We start from the raw sequence: 18,445 nt of genomic DNA, 5'->3' as shown, positions 1-18,445 counted from the left end.
CTCACAATTGATGAACATATTCATACATATTTACCCTCAATTATGTAGCCTCACCGTGGATGAATTACTACATATTCATACATATTGACTCTCGCTTGGGCCACATTTCCTGAAAATAAGTGCCTCAGGTTTCATTATTGTAAAATATTGCATTTCTTGTCAAATCAACGATATGTTGTGACAAATTCCTTTGATTTCGTTGTGTCGTCAGAGCTAATCTTATCTCTAGTGTTCTGAAATTCAAAGTCTTCATAAATTTCATCGCTTGGTTTGTGTTTGGGTTGTGGAGGTCCATTTAAGGATGTTAGAGAATAAATCCGCCCAAATTTGGCGATTATGATAACCACATATTTGAAACTATTAGTAAAGTTGTTTCTTCCGCACTCAAAAGGATACACGTCGGATGATATTTAAAGGAAAACAATTATTTTGTGTATAAAAGATGGACTTAGGTTCTTTTCAGTGATTCATTAGCCCTTAAAGAAAAGGACGATCGAAGATCTTTGCAAAAACTTTTATCAAGGATTTAAGTTGAAGATTTGGAACACAGACCGCGCTGATGCTAGTGTTTTTGTTTCTTTCGTAAGTGTCCTCAAAAGACCTTTGAGATATTTTATTTCATCTCTTTCTTCAAAGACCTTTGAGATATTTCCTTTTATCTCTCTTTTCGTCCTTCAAAGATTCGAAAATGGATTTTCAAAGATTGGGAACTAGATTCACATTGTGGTCTTTTGCATCAAGACGCCAACGATGACTTGGAACACAATCTGGAGGCCATGGTGCTTGATTTCATAGAGAATGGAAGCTCAGAACACTCATCTCACCAATGTGAATGTGATACTGAAGGCTTTGACTCTTCAAAAGATCATTTGCAGTTATATTTATGTTGGAAAGAGGTTTTAAAACTTTGCTTTTCAAAAGATTATGTTAGTTCAAATTTCATTTACTTTGGATTCGATTATAATATATTTAATTCTTTATTTGTAGGCCTTGGCGGCAATGTGTTCACATCACATGCAAGAGAAATTATTTGGTTAATTGTATCTCTAAGTTTAAGAATGGCTCCAACGTCTCGTCAATTTTTTGTTTACTTCTTTGAAGTTGTCCTCTCGTTTGGATTGGCATGATTCTCTTATACTCTTGCAAAATATCTAAAAGTTTGCATGAGACCCTCCAAAAGCCATTGGAACCCCAAACCTCTGAGCAAATCTAATTGCCGTCTACTCTAAACTTCCCCTATGACTTTGATATTATCAAAGCCAACAAATGTGGCCATGACAACCTTAACATCATTGGCATGTGCATTTCAAATGAAAAGAAAGTAATCCTAGAACTCCCCTTCATTTCGAGGATACCAGACTAGAACATTGAATTAATGTCAACTAAACTAGTGGAATCTCAGAGGAGGACCAATTGTATAACTTGGGGAATAAGTCATTGGTCTCTTGGACCTCGACTAATATCACTCTCGCAGCTTGGTGGAGTTCCGGGCCTAAAAACAATGTGTGAAAGAGAAAAGACAACTAGTCGAGCGTGACACACCTAGGGCAACGTCTGTCAACACTTTGAACTCATGCATAGGTTGTGAGCAGTGGGCTCGCCTTATGGTGCTTGCATTGGAGAGTTTCCAAAAACCTTATGTGCATGTACTCAATGATGGGCTCTATTCATGGGAGATGATCTTCCAAAATCTTTCATTAGTTCGATGTACTTTGCACATTAGAGGCAATTGCTAGTAGTAATTAAAAAAAAATATATTGTGAACACATCCACGTCACCATGACACATAGATAAGCCATACCCACAAAGCAAACGCGGAAAAACGGGGCGTGGAAACGAGGAAATGACGGAGAAAATTAATAAAACCCTCGTTGAAGTAATGAAATGTTTGACAAATTTGGCTGAACTCTGTTTGGAATCCAAGTCCCTGAAACCCTCCAACAGGCGGTAAGGAATAGTTAACAGGAAGCAACAGACGGGAGCGCACAATGGATTTGCTTGCAGCAACCTCCAGAGAAACAGATTCAGCGCCGATGATACGCCGGGGATTCAAGTCGCTGAAGCTGCTAAACGTTCAGCTGGAGGATAAATTGTCGGAGGAGCCGGTGGGAGTGCATTACGGCGCCTTGACTAACGGTCTGCATTACTACGTGAGAAGAAATACCAAGCCGCGTATGCGAGCGGCTGTGGCGCTCGCCGTTAAGGTTGGGTGAGTGCCCGCCCGCCTGCAACATCATTTTCACTTGTCACTTCACTTCTTGCAATGAACTTCAGAAAATAAAAACCTCAATCAAGAAAGAAGCTGTAGCCGGCCCGATTGCAATTGAAGTAGCGCCCGCCATGCCAAGAATGCTGTCATTAAAGAATGAGTGCAGATTAATTTGTTTCAAGTTTGGTTTCGTCTCTGCATTGAATGTGTAGTCATAGTTACCAATTTCTAAGTTCCAATTAGAATTAAACACCGCATGATACCAAAAGAATCACGTGGGAAAAATTCATGGACGTTAAAAATTGAAGAGTGTACATCTCATCAATACGTTAATATACAATGGAATATACACTGACCCATCCAAATCCACTCAACTGTACCTGGCTCCCTTCTCTTTCTCTCTATTAAAAAGAAATAACATGCAAACGAAAGGCTGCATCGACGGCTCGTCCGGCAAGGGCCTGCATATTCTGGACAGTGTAAAGCACATAAGCAAAATAACACCAACCAGTAGTTGAGGAAACCCTCCCTTAGGTGCCCCATGTCGGCCAAGCTGAGATGGAAGATATATTTCTTGTTTTATGCACGAATTTTGTTTGTACCATGTCTGAAATTTGAATATGTTAAGCAGGCGTCTCGAATTGTCTTATCTATATTCAAGTTTTCAGGTTCAAGATGGTTTTCGTGTTGATGTTAATCTATGTTTAGGTTGTAACTTGTCAGGTTTCAGGCTTTGATCTCCATGTAGATACTAGATATTAAATAAAAACATATAATTTGATGGAATTATAGTTTTTAGAATTAAAAATTTACAAAATAAAACATGGATGCGAACCTATCTGGACTCCGATAATTGAATCCACGGGTCATCCCTCCCCAAGTCCAGGAGTTGCCAGCCTTTTGTCGAGTCTTCAACTACCTAATATCCCCTCGATAAGCCTGCCAAAGGAGGGAAACCACATGCTTGTTCTGTTGATAAACCAACCTAGATCCATCTTAACTCTGGATCTATCAACCAACGAGAGGTATCAAATCTCTTGAACCCATTTGAAGTTTTGGAGGAATTTTTTGTGGGTGCCTATATCTTTTGGTGCATATGCTAGATGTTGGCATCTTTTAAAATTTCTAAAACAACTATTGTTCAACTAGGTGTGATAGAGGATTCCAAAATATTAGTATTTGTTTTCAATGTGGGATTTTCTATCTCTACCCTTGTATAGGGATGCAACACACTTTGACCCACAATTTGATGGATGACAAATTTTGTCTCCAAGAGCTAGACTTGGAGGATTTTTGGTTCTTGACATATTGAACATATGACTTGCATCTTATTATGGCCTATGAAAGACATCTTTTCTAAGGGAGAGTTATGGCCTTTAATGGGTTGCCTCATTTTATGAATTCCAACAAGTACCCTTGCTTTGGTTGCCTTGTTTTTCTAGGCACACATGCTTTTCATTCAATGTGGAAACCTTTGTGATCGAGAATGGTTTTTACAACAATGCTTTGTTTTGTCACATTTGTGATCTTGATCATGCTTTCTTATCCTTCACATGTTTTGTCCCCCTTTTATTTGCCCCTTCTTTTGAGACCTCGCTTAGATGTTGGCTCTATTCCTCTCACTTTTTTTTTGTTATTTTTTATTATTATCTTATCTCTTTCTTTTTCTCCCTCTCATAGTGCTGTCTTAAGTGTGATTTCTTATCTCATATTCTTTGAGAAAGTTACTCTAGTTGTATGAGAACCTCTCTCACTATCTCTAAAACTTGTTTTCGTCATTCAACCATTTTTGGGAGCTTGGGAAGGGGAATGAAATGTCCTCAGTTGGTTGGGAACAATTTTGAGAACTTGGGAGCTTTGAATGCAAGGAAATGGGACCTTGGGGATGTTCTAGATGGAGTTTCTAGTATAGGGAGCTTGTAGAAGCTCTTTGTCTGAATGAAGCTAAGCTTGTGCCCTCCCCCAACCCCCTGCATGACGTAAAAACCATAAAACGATATTAAAACCCTAATTATTATTTATGAAATAGTCACACTGTCACGAAGAATACAAATAGTGTATTTGACATCATGCTCTATTGTGAGTTGCGTGACTGAGTAGCATTGTGAGTCATATGCGAGGAGGGCCAATGTGTGTTGAGTAGTCACGATTGAGTGAGGGTTTGAGGCACATTGAAGAATCATGGGTGAGCGAGGCACATTCAAAAGCATTGTGAGCAATGCACTATGAGAAATAGTGGGAGGTACCTTGTCCACTTTTGGTTGTTGTTGTCGCAAAACCTCGCAGGCCTTGTGATGGTGTTCACAAGGCGAGGGCCAGACCCTGTAGCAACAATGATGGAGATTGCCACTATTCCCTCAACAATCTTCCTCTTGCTCTTTAGTAGAATTTCACAAGGGAGACTTCCTAGTATTCACTTATAAGGAGACTTTAAGTGCAGTGCTCAAGGTGATGAAAATAGACTAGGTGAAAATAATCTATGTTGGACAAGGCTTGTTAGTTTTTTCGAACCAAGAGCAGATTTAATGTTCAATAAAATTTCTTAGAACATAAATAAAATTAATTTCCTTAGATTTGAAATTTTATAACAAGAAATACTCTGGGTTCCTACCTTAGTATGGACAATAGAAATAAACTAACAGTAAACCAAGCAAATAAAAATATTTGACACAATTTTTACATTGGAAACCCCATTGTGGGGAAAACCAACAAACTTGGATTCTTTATTCAGCTTAAGAAAATTGATTATAGAAAATATTTTTTTAGGAATTTACACCAACAATTTACCCATAAGTTTTTAGCCCTTTGACCCAACAAATTAGTTGTACGACCCAACCAAATTTATTTGTACTACTCACTAGAAATTGGCCTATACGGCTTAACAACTTGGGCCTTTTTAGCCCAATCGATTTGCCCAACTTGGCCCTGTCAAACGGGTCTGTTTCTTCTCCTCTAAATCGACATGTATGGCTTGGATAATTTGGCCTCCTCAAGCCTATTCAGTGCCCCTGAAATTTTCCTCTGTGTTGATCACACTTTGTTATTACTTTGACTTCCTGTGTATGTTGAACATTTAGCTCTCATGCCAAATCAAACTGAACTCTCTAACAGTAACAACCCATTTCCCTTTTTTTAATAATTTTTTGACCTAAACTCCAAAGTGATGGAGGGCTTAGATTGCACCTCCACTCTTGAGATCAACGATCACGATATAATCTTTTGCTGACCTCTTAACTTTATAAAAAAGTGGCAAGTAAAATAAAAATTTAAATTATTGATTCTATGCCTAAGGTCCAAACTTAGGAAATATTTAATTAATTATGTTGTGAGAGAATTTTGGTAATTCACTTCATGTCATGGCACTTGACCAATGTAGAATCACCTCCCAAGCTACATTTTCAACACTCTGTCTTAGCGAGGAAGGTGTTCTACACCACCCTTAGCTTATCTCTGAAGAATACGAATTTTCCCTTCATCAAAACTTTGGTCAGAATATTTGCTACCTGCTCATCTGTTGGTACGTAATGTAGTTTTATTGCCCTCATCTGCACATAGTATTGAATGAAGTTGTACTTGATCTGAATGTGTTTCGACGTGTCATGAAACATTGGATTCCCTGAGAGCTTGATACATCTTTGATTGTCAAGGAGAATCAAGGTCGATTCCATCTCCTGATCAAATAGCCCTACGAGAAATTTTCGAAGCTAAATTGCCTCCCAAATTGCCAAGCTGGCAGCCATGTACTTGGCCTCAACAAAATTCAATGCAACTGAATTCTTCTTCCTGCTGAACCAAGAAACTGCTCCTAATCCCAAGCTGAAATAACACCCAAAAGCGCTCTTTCTGTTGGTTGTACTGCCTACCCAATTAGCATCGGTTTACCCCTCTAGCTTCATTCCATTAGAGTAAATCTCAATCCATAATCAACCGTGACTTGAAGGTATCTCAACACATGTTTTGTAGCCACCCACTGAACTTATTTTGGCTTTACCATGAACTGAATGAGTACATTGATTACAAAACAAATGTTTGGTTTGGTATTGACCAAGTACATGAGAGTGCCAATCCACTGCCTATATAATGTAGGGTCCACTGCCTCTGATATGGAAGCATCAATCTTCTTCTAGTGGGACACTAGTGGTGTAGACATGGCTTTGCAGTCCATCATCCTGAATCGCTTCCGGATCTCAGCTGTATACTTCCCCTGCCCAAGAAAGATCTCTCCATCCTTCTAACATATCTCCAGCCCAAAAAATAATGCATCAACCCTAAATCCTTCATGTTGAACTTTGTTGCTAGGTCCCTCTTGCATTCTTCTATAAGCCTCTCACAACCTGTGAGAAATAAGTCATCCACTTACAACACCAAAATGAGAAGCTCACCCTTGACCTGAATGTAATATAGGTTTGAGTTTGCCTCACTCTTGGTGAACCCCATGCCATGCAAGTAGTTGTCAGTCTTGGCATACGACGCCGTGGGACCTTGCTTGAGTCCATATAGCGCTCTCTTCAATCTGCACACATGGGAATCCGTTCCATGCACTTCAAATCTCTTTGTTTGGTCAATGTAAAGCTCTTTCTCAACCACACCATTGAGGAAGGCCATCATCATGCCCATCTGGTGAATCCTCCTACTCGTTTGCGTTGTAATAGAAATTATTGCTCTGATGGATGAGTATTTGGCTACTAGGGTGAAGGTCTCATTGTATTCAATCCCTTCCTTTTGTGAAAACCTTTTGGCCACAAATTGGGCTTTAAACTTTTCCATCTTGCCATCTATAACATGCTTATTCTTGTAGACCCATCTAGAGCAAACCACAGATTTGTCCTCTGGCTATGGCACAACCTCCCAAACTTTGTTCTTCATGATGGATGAACACTCTTCCACTCTATCATCCATCCACACTTGATGCTCGAATACCTCCTGGAAGCTCAAAGACTCTCGATCTCAATCAACTCACTCATCAACGCAATGTAGCTTGAATATCTTTGTGTTGACTTCCTTTGTTTGACAGTGACTGAATATATAGGAGTATCCATGTACTCGTGTGCATTTCTATATGTCTGCTCTACCTACTTGGCCCTCTTCTTCCCTGCGTTGGGAGTTTGAGCCTGAGTGAGAGGGGAATTTTGCTCCTCATACTGTTCCTTTTGTTCGAATTGCTCATTCTACAGACCACTTTGTGACACAGTAACTTGGGGTGTCTGCACTATCTCTGTCATTAGTGTCACCTGCTCTTGAACCTCCACTGTAGAGGAATCTGTATTGCAAGACCTTTTGGGAGCCCTATGTTCCTCAAGCTTCACATCCCTACGCAACATTGTTTTCTTGAGTGTTGGAATGTATATCCTGTAGGCTTTTGAAGTTTTGATGTACCCCACAAGAATTCCCTTCTTCGCAGTAGGTTTTAACTTGTTTCTCTTTTTTGATGGAATATGGCAGTATGCTAGACAACCAAAGATACAAATGTGTGACAAATCTAGTTTCTTTCCTGCAAAAGCCTCCTCAGGTGTTAACTTTCCCAACACCTTATGTGGACTTTGGTTCTGCAAATAAACGAAATGTTCAATCCTTTACCCATAAAAACATAGGCAACTTCTAGTCATGTGACATAGCCTTGGTCGCTCTGATAATGGCCCTATTCTTCCGCTTTGCAACCCATTTTGTTGAGGGTTGCATGGAATTGTCAACTCTGGTGTAATACCCTCACGTGCGCAAAAGTCCTTGAAGGCATTTGAGCTGTACTTGCCTCCATTATCAAACTTGAGTGTTTTAATATTTCTCCCTTTTTGGTTCTCTAGAAGGGCTTTGAACTCTTTGAACCAACAAAAAACCTCGTCCTTTTCTTTTTCAAGAAGTATATCCAGGTCTTCATGGAGAAGTCATTTATGAAGGTTACATAATAGTGGTATCCACTTAAGGATATTGCTGACATGGGCGCACACACATCTAAATGTACTATGTCCAAGATGCCCTTGGCCCTGGTTTCGCTACTTGGAAAGAGGTGGTCTTGGCATACTTGCCTAATGCGTATCCCTTGCACACATCATGTTGCTTGACCTTGAACTCTGGTAGTCTTGTCATAATCTCCTTGAGCACATTGAGTGCTCCATGGTGCAAATGAGCCATCCTCTTGTGCCATAACTTGCCCAACTCTTGGTTGCCACTCAACAATGCTTGTGCTGGTTCAAATTGAAGTCTGAACAGGTTACCTTTTCTGACTCCTATCACCTTTGGTTGTCCTGGAATCCTTAGGTTGAATATACACCTTGCCACCCTCAAAGGTCACAATGTAGCTCTTGTCTTCCAAGGCAGCAACACAATTCATATTTTTGGTCATTCCCGGAACATACAACACATCTTCTTGTTAGAAAATCTTTAAGGAAGAAAGATTTTCTTATCTTGATAATTACTTGTGATTTCTTTGCAATCTTATTAACTTCTTTTATGTCTTCTTTTATCTTCTTATCATCAAGCAACTACCAAAACATAAATGCATGAAGATCAAAATAACAAGGAGATAGGATGTAGGCTCTCAGCCAGGGCAAAACCCCTCTTCTAGGGGAAAACCCAAAATTTCTCTTCTCTTCCTTTAGAACCAAATCAAATGAGACAACCAAGACCCTTTGACCAAGACAAAGACCTTCTCCAATCCACCAAGTTAGCCTCCCAAGATAGTCCTTCCAAGATGACAAAGATCAACTTCTAGTCAACAAGAGTCAACCTTCTTCAATACTGCATCAATCCAATATTTCGGCCTCTACTACAGACTTGCAATTTCGGCCCCTTTTTGCAACCCAAAATCTCGCATGTGTGAGCCAGAAACAAGAGAAAATGAGCTCCTTTCCTTCGCTAGGGTTCCTCCTTTCTTCACTAGGGTTTCTCCTTCTTCTTCAAGTCTTTTTCGCTCCTTCTTTAGGCCTTCACACTTCCTTTTTATTGCAGATCGAACTTCACTTGGATGGATGCCACAATAGGTCGAATGTCCAACTTATTTATAGTCTCTTTAAGGTGGTCAAATCCCTTCAATGAGGCTGACTTGGTGGAGGAGGCACAAAATACATTTTTGACACAAAAATAAATTTCTTCTTTGATACAATAAGCCCAAGAAGGGTCTAATACAAGATGACAAGGACTATGACTCATGACACAAACCCTAGAAGCACACAATGGGTGCTTAGACCTAGAAACAAAATAAATTGAGCATGAAACCCATGCTTATAAAAATAATTTTCTTTTGATCTTTACAATAATTTTTCTTTTTCTTTCTTTTTGACAAATACATAAGAATTACATTATGTCATGAGCTAGACAACAATTATGAATATCAATACTAGTTACATTTCTCAACACTCCCTCTTAGCTAGGCCGATATTCATAATTGTTCAATCGGTACAAGGTTGACCTCAATTTGAAGTGTTCCAAGAAGAGTACAACAACATTTACAATGCTAGGGATACCAAAATTGCTAATGTATCCTCCCAACAGGGACTAAGGTCTCATCAAGGCAACTTGTCACTATAGATACCATCAGGCTACAACCTTGGTATCAATCCAACTAGATATAGATACCATCTAGGCCTCCATGCCAAGACACCAACCCTCACAGGGATCTAGGTATCATCAAGGTCAAACACTAAAATGGAGCTCCATAAGACCAAGATACCCTCCCACACTAGGATCTAAACATCATCAAGGCCAAATTATAACTGAGATCTCAACACCAACTAGGCCAAGATGTCCTCCCAAGTACCATCATATGGGCAACTTATGGTACTTATCTCTCCCTCTCAACCAAATCAGAGATATCCACCAATCCAAGCATGCTTCTAAAATATACAAACTTCTTAGGGAGAGATCAACACATCAACTACTTGTTCATCCATCTGAACATACTGTAGCCTCACGACCCCAATCACTTCCAATATATTGGTTCTTATTATCGATATGCTAGCACAATCTCCGGGGTCCTCAACCATTCTGATGCTGCTTAGGTCATCACAATATCCAAACAAATCTCGACGAAAGCTTCCTTCTCCAACTTCATCATCAACAAGTTACAGGAAACTCGCATATATTCCTCTAACCTTCGCATATACTAGCCTCAGAAATCTCGCACTTTTTGCCTTAGGATCCATGAACTTCTGCCTCAAATCAGTCATCCAAATTTTGTGTTTAATGGAGACAAATTGGCTCTATTTATAGTTGATTGTTCATGTGAAGGGACACGTCTCTTAGGTAGGGTGACTTGTTCTTGTGGAGGGCCGACTTGGTCAACTTAGGGACACAAATATACTATAAAAATTCAATTTCTCTTTTCTTTTCCATGTCCAAATGGTACATGATAAAATCATTTTATTTTTGTCTTGAATAAATTCTTTTTGACTTCTTTACAAAAACATAATTATGAAGACCAAACCTAGTTACAATTCCAACAAATATATCATTCACCCCTAGTCAAATCAGAATGACACGTGGGGGAATGTCTGCCCTATTCCACAAGCTGCAGAAACATCAACATTGCCTCTTGATGAGGGAGACATGCTGCATCGCCCAAGCTTGTCCCTGAAGTATACAAACTTCGCTCTAGACAGAGGCTTGGTGAGAATGTCCACAATTTGCTTGTCTATGGATATGTACTAGAGCTTCACTGCTCCCTTCTGCACCATGTCTTGGATGAAGTGATATTTGATTTCAATGTGCCTCTATTATACTGAGTGCAAAAAAAGCTTGCTTCCTGCTAAACCAAGATATTATAGTTGATCCCAAGCTAAAAGAACACCTAGAGGTTCTCTTTCTATCCTCTACACTCTCGGTCCAATTTGAATCAATATATCCCTGCAACCTTACTTCATCACCTGAGACATATCTTAAGCCATATCCAACTATACCATGCAGGTACCTCAACACATGCTCTATCGCATGCCTCGGCTCAACCATAAACTAGCCAGCGTACTTCACTGGATCCATCATCGCAGTTGCTTTCCGGTCACTGTGACTGGGTGCTCACTCTAACAATAAAGCAGATCTTCTTGTGGAAATCCTAGTTGCTCCCTTTGTCACGAAAGCAAGTCCTCCTCCCACTACTGCTCCCTCTGCTACTTAAGCATACCTTGTTGTCTAGCATGGTCCCCTCATAGAAGGCATACTGCTCATAGAGACCTCTCGTCTCTGAGAATCTAGTCTAACAATCTTAACCTATGACATCCTCTTGGGAGGTTGCTCCTTCCACCCTGACTTTTTGCTCCCTCTGAACTAGAAGCTCTTCCAGTCATCTAGCACAATCCTCGACATCCTTACAATTTGTACAATCCTCTCTTTAGAACACCAATCTCTCTTGTTGAGCCTATGCTCGAGCCCTTAGGCCATATAAGAACTAGACCATCTGGCAGCTGGAGCAAAAGTCTCCCCGTATTCCACTCCCTCTTTCTAGGAGAACCCTCTTGCCATAAACCTTGCTTTGTACTTCTCAATGATACCATCGCCTTGGCAGCCGCCGCAATGGACCTATTTCTCCTATTCACAAACCCCATTCATGAGGCCATGGAAAAGAAAATAAGCACAACCAAGCAACCATTTTCCTAGTATTTCATGCATACAAAATAAAAGGACAAGAGGATGAAAAAATCGAAGGAGAGAAAATATGATTGGAAGTACTTATCTCTTGATCAGAGAAGAGATTGTTGAGGGTTGTAGCAAACTGTCAACCCCTTTTTGATCATTGCCTCCTTGCACAAAATCATTGAAGTTCTTGGAAGCGTACTCTCCTCCATTATCTGACCTCAAAACCTTGATCTTCTTCCCTGTCAAGTTTTCTACCTGAGCCCTGAACTCCTAGATCCTATTGAAGACCTCATCCTTGACCTTCACGAACAAAAAACCAAAAAAAAAATAAATCATTATTAAATGTCAAAAGAAGCAATATTTCCGAAGTCCATCTACAATCACATCAAACTTAGATTCCTTTGTCTTCTTAGGAATTTACAGGGTAAGTTCCTCAGATAGAACACCAAAGGACACTGCTCACAAACAGATCACAAATCAATACAGCAGTATTCTTGACGTGGTTAAAACCCTCAAAGAGGGAAACGGTCCACGACCTAAGCCAACGCGACCACTTCAGGCAATTTATTAATAAAAGAATGAAAATTTACATAAGCTTCTCTCATGAACAGTCACCCTACAAATGACCCTCCATGCTTTTTAAATAGAGATCACGGACCAATCGGGTGTTAAGCCACGGATCAAGTGTCGATAATACCGAGGAGAGAATGAACAGTCAGATCACTTCATGTCTAGAACATATTGTGACCGTCGGATTGTAATTTACAAATGTACATAGTAAAGAAACATACTTTACCTAACTCTACACTAGACCAAGTTATACTTAACTATTTCCTATCTGTCGGAATATCCTAGCATACCCCCTTAAGAACAACTTGGGATAGGATTGAAGGATGTACAAATACGACACAATAGGAGAAGGAAGGAGGCATTAGAACCTATCCCCCCTTAGTGACAACTTCCTAAACTCCAACCATAAATCGAATTTTAGTAAACTTCGCCTCTGTGAGAGCCTTTGTAAAGATGTCTGCAACTTGATCATCGGTTGAACAATATTGCACTTCAAGAACATGGTCATGAATGAGCTTTCTGATGAAGTGTGTGTGTAGTTCAATGTGTTTGTTGTGCTGATGTTGGACTGGATCTTTGCATAGTTGAATGGCACTTTCATTATCACACCAAAGTGTAGTCGGATGTTGATGCAGAAAGCCAAACTTTGACAAGATCTGACGAAGCCACAGGGCTTCCTTATTAGCTTCGACGACGCACGATACTCTGCCTCCGCTAAAGAAAGAGAAACGACACTTTGTTTCTTGCAAGCCCATGTAATAGGTCTAGAACCAAGAGTGAAAACATAACCTACAGTAGACTTTCGATCATCAGGGTCACCAGCCCAACCAGAATCAATGAAACCAACCAATAGAGGAAATGCTTCTGCACTGTCATGAATCCCAAACTGCATTGTACCTCGAACATAACGAAGTATTCCTTTAGTTGCTTTCTAATGACTTTCATGTGGGTTTTGCATAAACCGAGCAATAAGGCCAACAACAAAGGAAAGGTTAGGACGGGTATGGGTTAGATACAAAAGTTTTCCTACAAGCTGACGGTATAAGGTAGCATCAACTTCAGGGGAAGTACAAGTGACTGAAAGTTTGGTTCCAGACTAAAAGGCAGAAGGGGTTGGCTTACAGTCTTCCATGTGAAAGTGGCGTAGAAGATCACATGCATACTTGCACTGGGAAAGGGAAATACCTTCCTTGGATTGCAATACTTGAAGACCAAGAAAATAATGCAAGTGTCCTAAGTCTGTCATTTCAAACTGCTTTTTAAGGCTGAACTTCACATGGTTTATAAGGTTGGGATCACTACCAGCAAGGATAATATCATCAACATAAAGAACAAGAATGATAAGGGACTTACCCACTTTCTTAGTGTAGACAGTATTGTCAGAATGACACCTAGAAAAGCCAGTATCTAAAAGAAAGTTATCCATTTTGGCATACCAAGCCCGAGGGGCTTGCTTGAGACCATAAAGGGATTTCTTAAGCCGACATACAAGGCTGGAGTCTGTTTGTATAAAGCCAGGAGATTATTCCATATAGATTTCTTCATGCAAGTCCCCATGCAAGAAGGCAGATTTAACATCCATCTGATGGACTTCCCATTTGAAAGAGGCAGCAAGGGAAAGAACAAGGCGGATAGAGTTCATTTTGGCAACAGGGGAGAAGGTTTCAGTATAGTCAATGCCTTCAACTTGTGAAAAACCCTTAGCAACAAGACGAGCTTTATGTTTATCAACTTTTCCATCTAGTCCAAACTTGGTTCTATAAACCCATTTGCATCTAACAAGTTTTCGTCCCTTTGGAAGAGGAACAAAATCCCATGTATCATTTGCTAATAATGAACGATATTTTTCATTCATTGTTGCGTCCCAATCTGGATGCCCTGAAGCTTCTGCAAAGGTGTCAAGATCATAATTTGCTGAAGCTTGGGCCAGTAAAGAAGAGGCTCTATCAAACTGAGAACGTGTACGTCGTTGATCTGTAGGATCACCTGCAAGAGCACCTGCTGCATCCCGAGTAGCATGGACCCATTTTGGAAGCTAAGGAGCTGAAGGAGGATCTTGAGAAGGTGGGGGAGGATTGTCATCCTCGCTATCATCATCTGAAGAAGAAATAGAAGTAGAAGGGATAGAGAGAGGTGGCACATCCACCGAACTAGGCTCGTAGGCCGATATATTTTCGACAAACTTTACATCTCTTCTAATGATAACATTTTTGGACTTAAGTGGAATAAGTCTATATCCTTTGACATCTTCAGAATATCCAACAAAAATACATTTTTCACTCTTAGGTTCTAAAGCTTTATGTTTCTCATCTAAAATATGGGCCCATGCTTCACTTCCAAAAACATGAAAGTGACTTACATCTGGTTTAATTGAGCTCCCTGCTTCTTCTGGAGTGATATTCGTTAAAACCTTAGTAGGAATGCGATTTACTATGTAATTTGCACAGTTAATTGCCTCTGCCCAAAAATTAAGACTAAGTCCTTTAGATTGAAGCATACAATTAGCCATTTCCTTTAAGGTGCGAATCTTCTTTTCAGCTACACCATTTTGTTGTGGAGTATATGGAGCAGTGTGTTCCATTTGAATTTCATGCTTAATGCAAAAGTTGATGAATTTGTTGTTAACATATTCTCCGCCATTATCAGATCTTAGCTTAAGAATTTGATGTCCATATTGTTTCTCAACGAAGGCCCTAAAGGCCAAAAACATGTTAAATACTTCACTCTTGAGTTTTAAGAAGTATACCCAAGTGCGTCTGGAGAAATCATCAATGACAGTTAAGAAATACTTGTAGCCAGAGAATGAAACTACTGGAAGTGGACCACATAAATCACTATGCACAAGCTGTAAAGGGGCTAAGGCATGCCAAGAGGCACGTTTTTCAAAACTATCTCGATGATGTTTTCCGAGTACACATCCAGAACAAACACCATCTCTGCAAGATACCATAGGAAGACATGTCACCATATTTTATTTACATAGATTTTGAAGGGAGCGATAGTTTAAGTGACCAAATCGCTCATGCCAAAGTTTGCTCACTTCTCGTCATTATGAGCAACAAATACTGAGGGAAGAGTTGATGACCCAAAGTTGTTAAACTTATACAACCTTGTAGAATCATCAGTAATGCCAGTAGCTAAAATCTATCTAGGATCTCTTAGATCCTTACTTACAACATCATGAGGTGAAAATTCAACGGTTTTACCTTCACCTGAATGAGTTATCTGATATATAGATAGAATGTTGCAAGATAAGGTTGGAACACATAACACATGATTAAATTGACCATTGTCTAGATGAACAGTTCCAGTCCCTACAACACTAAAAGATCTATCATCACCAACATATATATTTTTGGTGTTACAATCATTTAAAGAAGAAAACATGGCTTTGTTTTTGGCCATGTGATAAAAAGCTCCAGAATCAATGAGCCACTCATGAGAATGAGAAGAAGAAGATACATTTAGTGCATAACCAAACCAAGATGCTTGACAACCACACGCAGAAAGTGTTATTCCTGAAGATGAAGTTCATGTTGAAGAGTGCTGCAAATGGATGTTATGCTTCTTCATTGCTACTTCCAAGGCTTCCATCTTCTTAAAGCATTTAGATTCTAAGTCGCCATCTTGATTACAGAAGTTGCAATGTCTATCAGTCTTCTTCCTTTTGTTTTTATTTGCCTTATCATTTTGTTGAATTGATTTTTCATTTTGAGATTGAAATTGTTTAGGACCCTTGATTGGTTGAGGACTATTCCTTTTAGGATACTGCTTCTTAAGATTATTTGAATTTGGTTGTTGTTGGGTGGCTAAGGCTTTCTTAGAAGAGTTTCTAAGATTAAAAAAACAAAGATGTAAGAGTTTTTCTTGTTCTCTTATTAAAGAATCACAAGAGGCATCAAAAGAGGGGGACTTGTAGTCTTGTCCTTGAGAAATAAAGGCTTCTCTAGTAAAATGGAAGGTGGAAACAAACATAGAGTAGGCTGGTCCCAACTTAGTAAGAATGGAATAGATAAGGTTGTCATTTTCTTTCTTAACCTTAACACCTTCCAAGAGAAGTCTAAGGGTCTTGAACTTGGACAAAAAATCTTCAATGGAAGAAAAATTATTGGGGTCCAACGTAAGCAACTCATTTTCAAGTTGATGGGCTCTAATTTCATTTTTAATTCCAAAAACTTTAGTGAGCTATTTCATTGCTTCATTAGGGGTATCAAATTTTGTGATATGGAATCTAAGGTTTGGAGAAATAGACATCCCTATCAACCCATGTGCTTGATCTTGCATATTTTCCCATTTGGTTGCCTTATCTTCATCTTTAGGTTTAGTTTCTTGGCCTGAGAGTATTCTATAAAGACCTTTACTTCTAAGTAAATCCACAATGTAGGACCACCGGAAGTAGTCGGCGCTGTCAAGAATAACTTGGCATGGACTTTCCATTTTAACACAAACTGAAGTTGTAGATGTTAAAACTAAGTGTTCCAATGGAAAGATTTCGAAAAATTAGGCTGATTAAAAAAAAACGACTCTAAAAATGGCTTCCGAATGAAGAAGATATGGCTTTTTGAAGAAAAGTTGTTGAAGATGCCGACGAAGTGCGTGAATGTGCGAAAGTGAACGATAAATATATATTTAAAAAAAAATCCCCCTCCCCCCCGTTTCCAAATTTAATCTAATTAACTCACTTTAAAAAAAGATTTTATGTGACCCACTCTTATAAATAAATGAAAGTCACTTTTACAATGGTACTTTATGAGCTACCCACTAAATTGTAACTTAAATAAAAGATAAAGAGACTTTAGAATTATAAGTGACTCACTTTTTATAATGGATGAGAACACTTTTACATAAAGTAACTTTAAAACATAAGTTACATGTGCTTTTTGAAAAATAATTCAACAAAAAGAAAGACTTGAACTCAAGACCTCTATTCTCATAAAGTAACTTTGGACCAAGTGAGCTATTTTAAGAGGTTAGTAATTTTTGGAAAAAAGGAAAGGGGTTTTTTTTAGTCACAACTTAAGGTTTGGGGTTGTGTGCTTACTTGAAAAAACTCTTTTTGCCTACAAAACAAAAAACCACACAACCCAACACGAATATGCAAAAAAAACCAAACCTTATAGCTTGAAGTTAGCTTTCGCCAAAAACTAAATATTTTCCTCAATGTTTCTGATTTTCCGAGATCACACTAAAGCACGGTGAAAAAGAGCATACGCGTGAAAAAAAACTTTCCTTTATGTTTCTGATTTTCCCAGATCACACAGAGTCGCAAGCAAAAAGCATATGCAGAAATGGAAGGTATAGATCCAGTAATAAAAAACAGAGCTAAATAAACCGAAATAAATAGAAAGATGAATAACTAAAACTGCAAATAAAGACTGTATACCTCCAGATCTTAAAAATGACGTAGCTAGGGCTACCAGAAACCTTTTCACGTGAAACGAAAGGGGTTCCTCAATGGAACAGATGCTCCTAACACAATAGAGTTGTCATCTCGGCCCAAAAGCAGTCAAAAACAGTAGATCTAGGAAACGACAGTCGGATACAGTTGTACCGGCTTCGGATTTGGATCACCAACGGATGCGGCCCTCAAATAGCTCCGATACCATGTAGGAATTTACAGGGCAAGACCTCTATTCTCATAAAGTAACTTTGGACCAAGTGAGCTAGTTTAAAAGGTTAGTAATTTTTGGAAAAGAGGAAGGGGGTTTTTTTTTAGTCACTTAAGCTTTGGGGTGCATGCTTACTTGATAAAACTCTTTTTGCTTAAAAATAAAAAAACCACACAACCCAACACGGACATGCAAAAATAAATCAAACCTTATGGCTTGAAGTTAGCTTTCGCCAGAAACTAAATATTTTTCTCAATGTTTTTGATTTTCCATGATCACACTAAGGCGCGGTGGAAAAGAGTATACGCATGAGAAAAATCTTTCCTTTATGTTTCTGATTTGCCCAGATCACACAGAGTCGCAGGCAAAGAGCATACGCAGAAATGAAAGGTATAGATCCGGTAATAAAAAACAGAGCTAAATAAATTGAAATAAACAGAGAGATGAATAACTAAAACTGCAAATAAAGACTGTATACCTCCCTATCTTAAAA

At 39.1% G+C, this 18,445-nt stretch overlaps 1 protein-coding gene across 3 annotated transcripts in view; it reads left to right on the top strand.

The window, feature by feature from the left end:
* The first annotated feature begins 1,830 nt into the window (after positions 1 to 1,830).
* Positions 1,831 to 18,445, top strand: part of LOC149156923 (Insulinase (Peptidase family M16) protein) — a 268,172-nt gene continuing 251,557 nt past the window's right edge. Inside the window, exon 1 of one of the 3 annotated variants that reach the window (XM_089438806.1) lies at positions 1,831 to 2,209. In XM_089438806.1, the coding sequence (XP_089294932.1) occupies positions 1,989 to 2,209 (221 nt within the window). In that variant the 5' untranslated portion in view covers positions 1,831 to 1,988. The remainder of the gene's footprint in view (positions 2,210 to 18,445) is intronic. The other 2 variants (XM_089438805.1, XM_089438807.1) reach the window with 2 other exon arrangements.

This window comes from Pinus tabuliformis, chromosome 9, assembly GCF_031772625.1.
Source record: "Pinus tabuliformis cultivar Carrire ecotype Pingquan chromosome 9, CPIR1, whole genome shotgun sequence".
NCBI lineage: Eukaryota > Viridiplantae > Streptophyta > Pinopsida > Pinales > Pinaceae > Pinus > Pinus tabuliformis.
The sequence above is the reverse complement of the archived record's forward strand: the minus strand, read 5'-3'. Positions and strand labels throughout refer to the sequence as shown.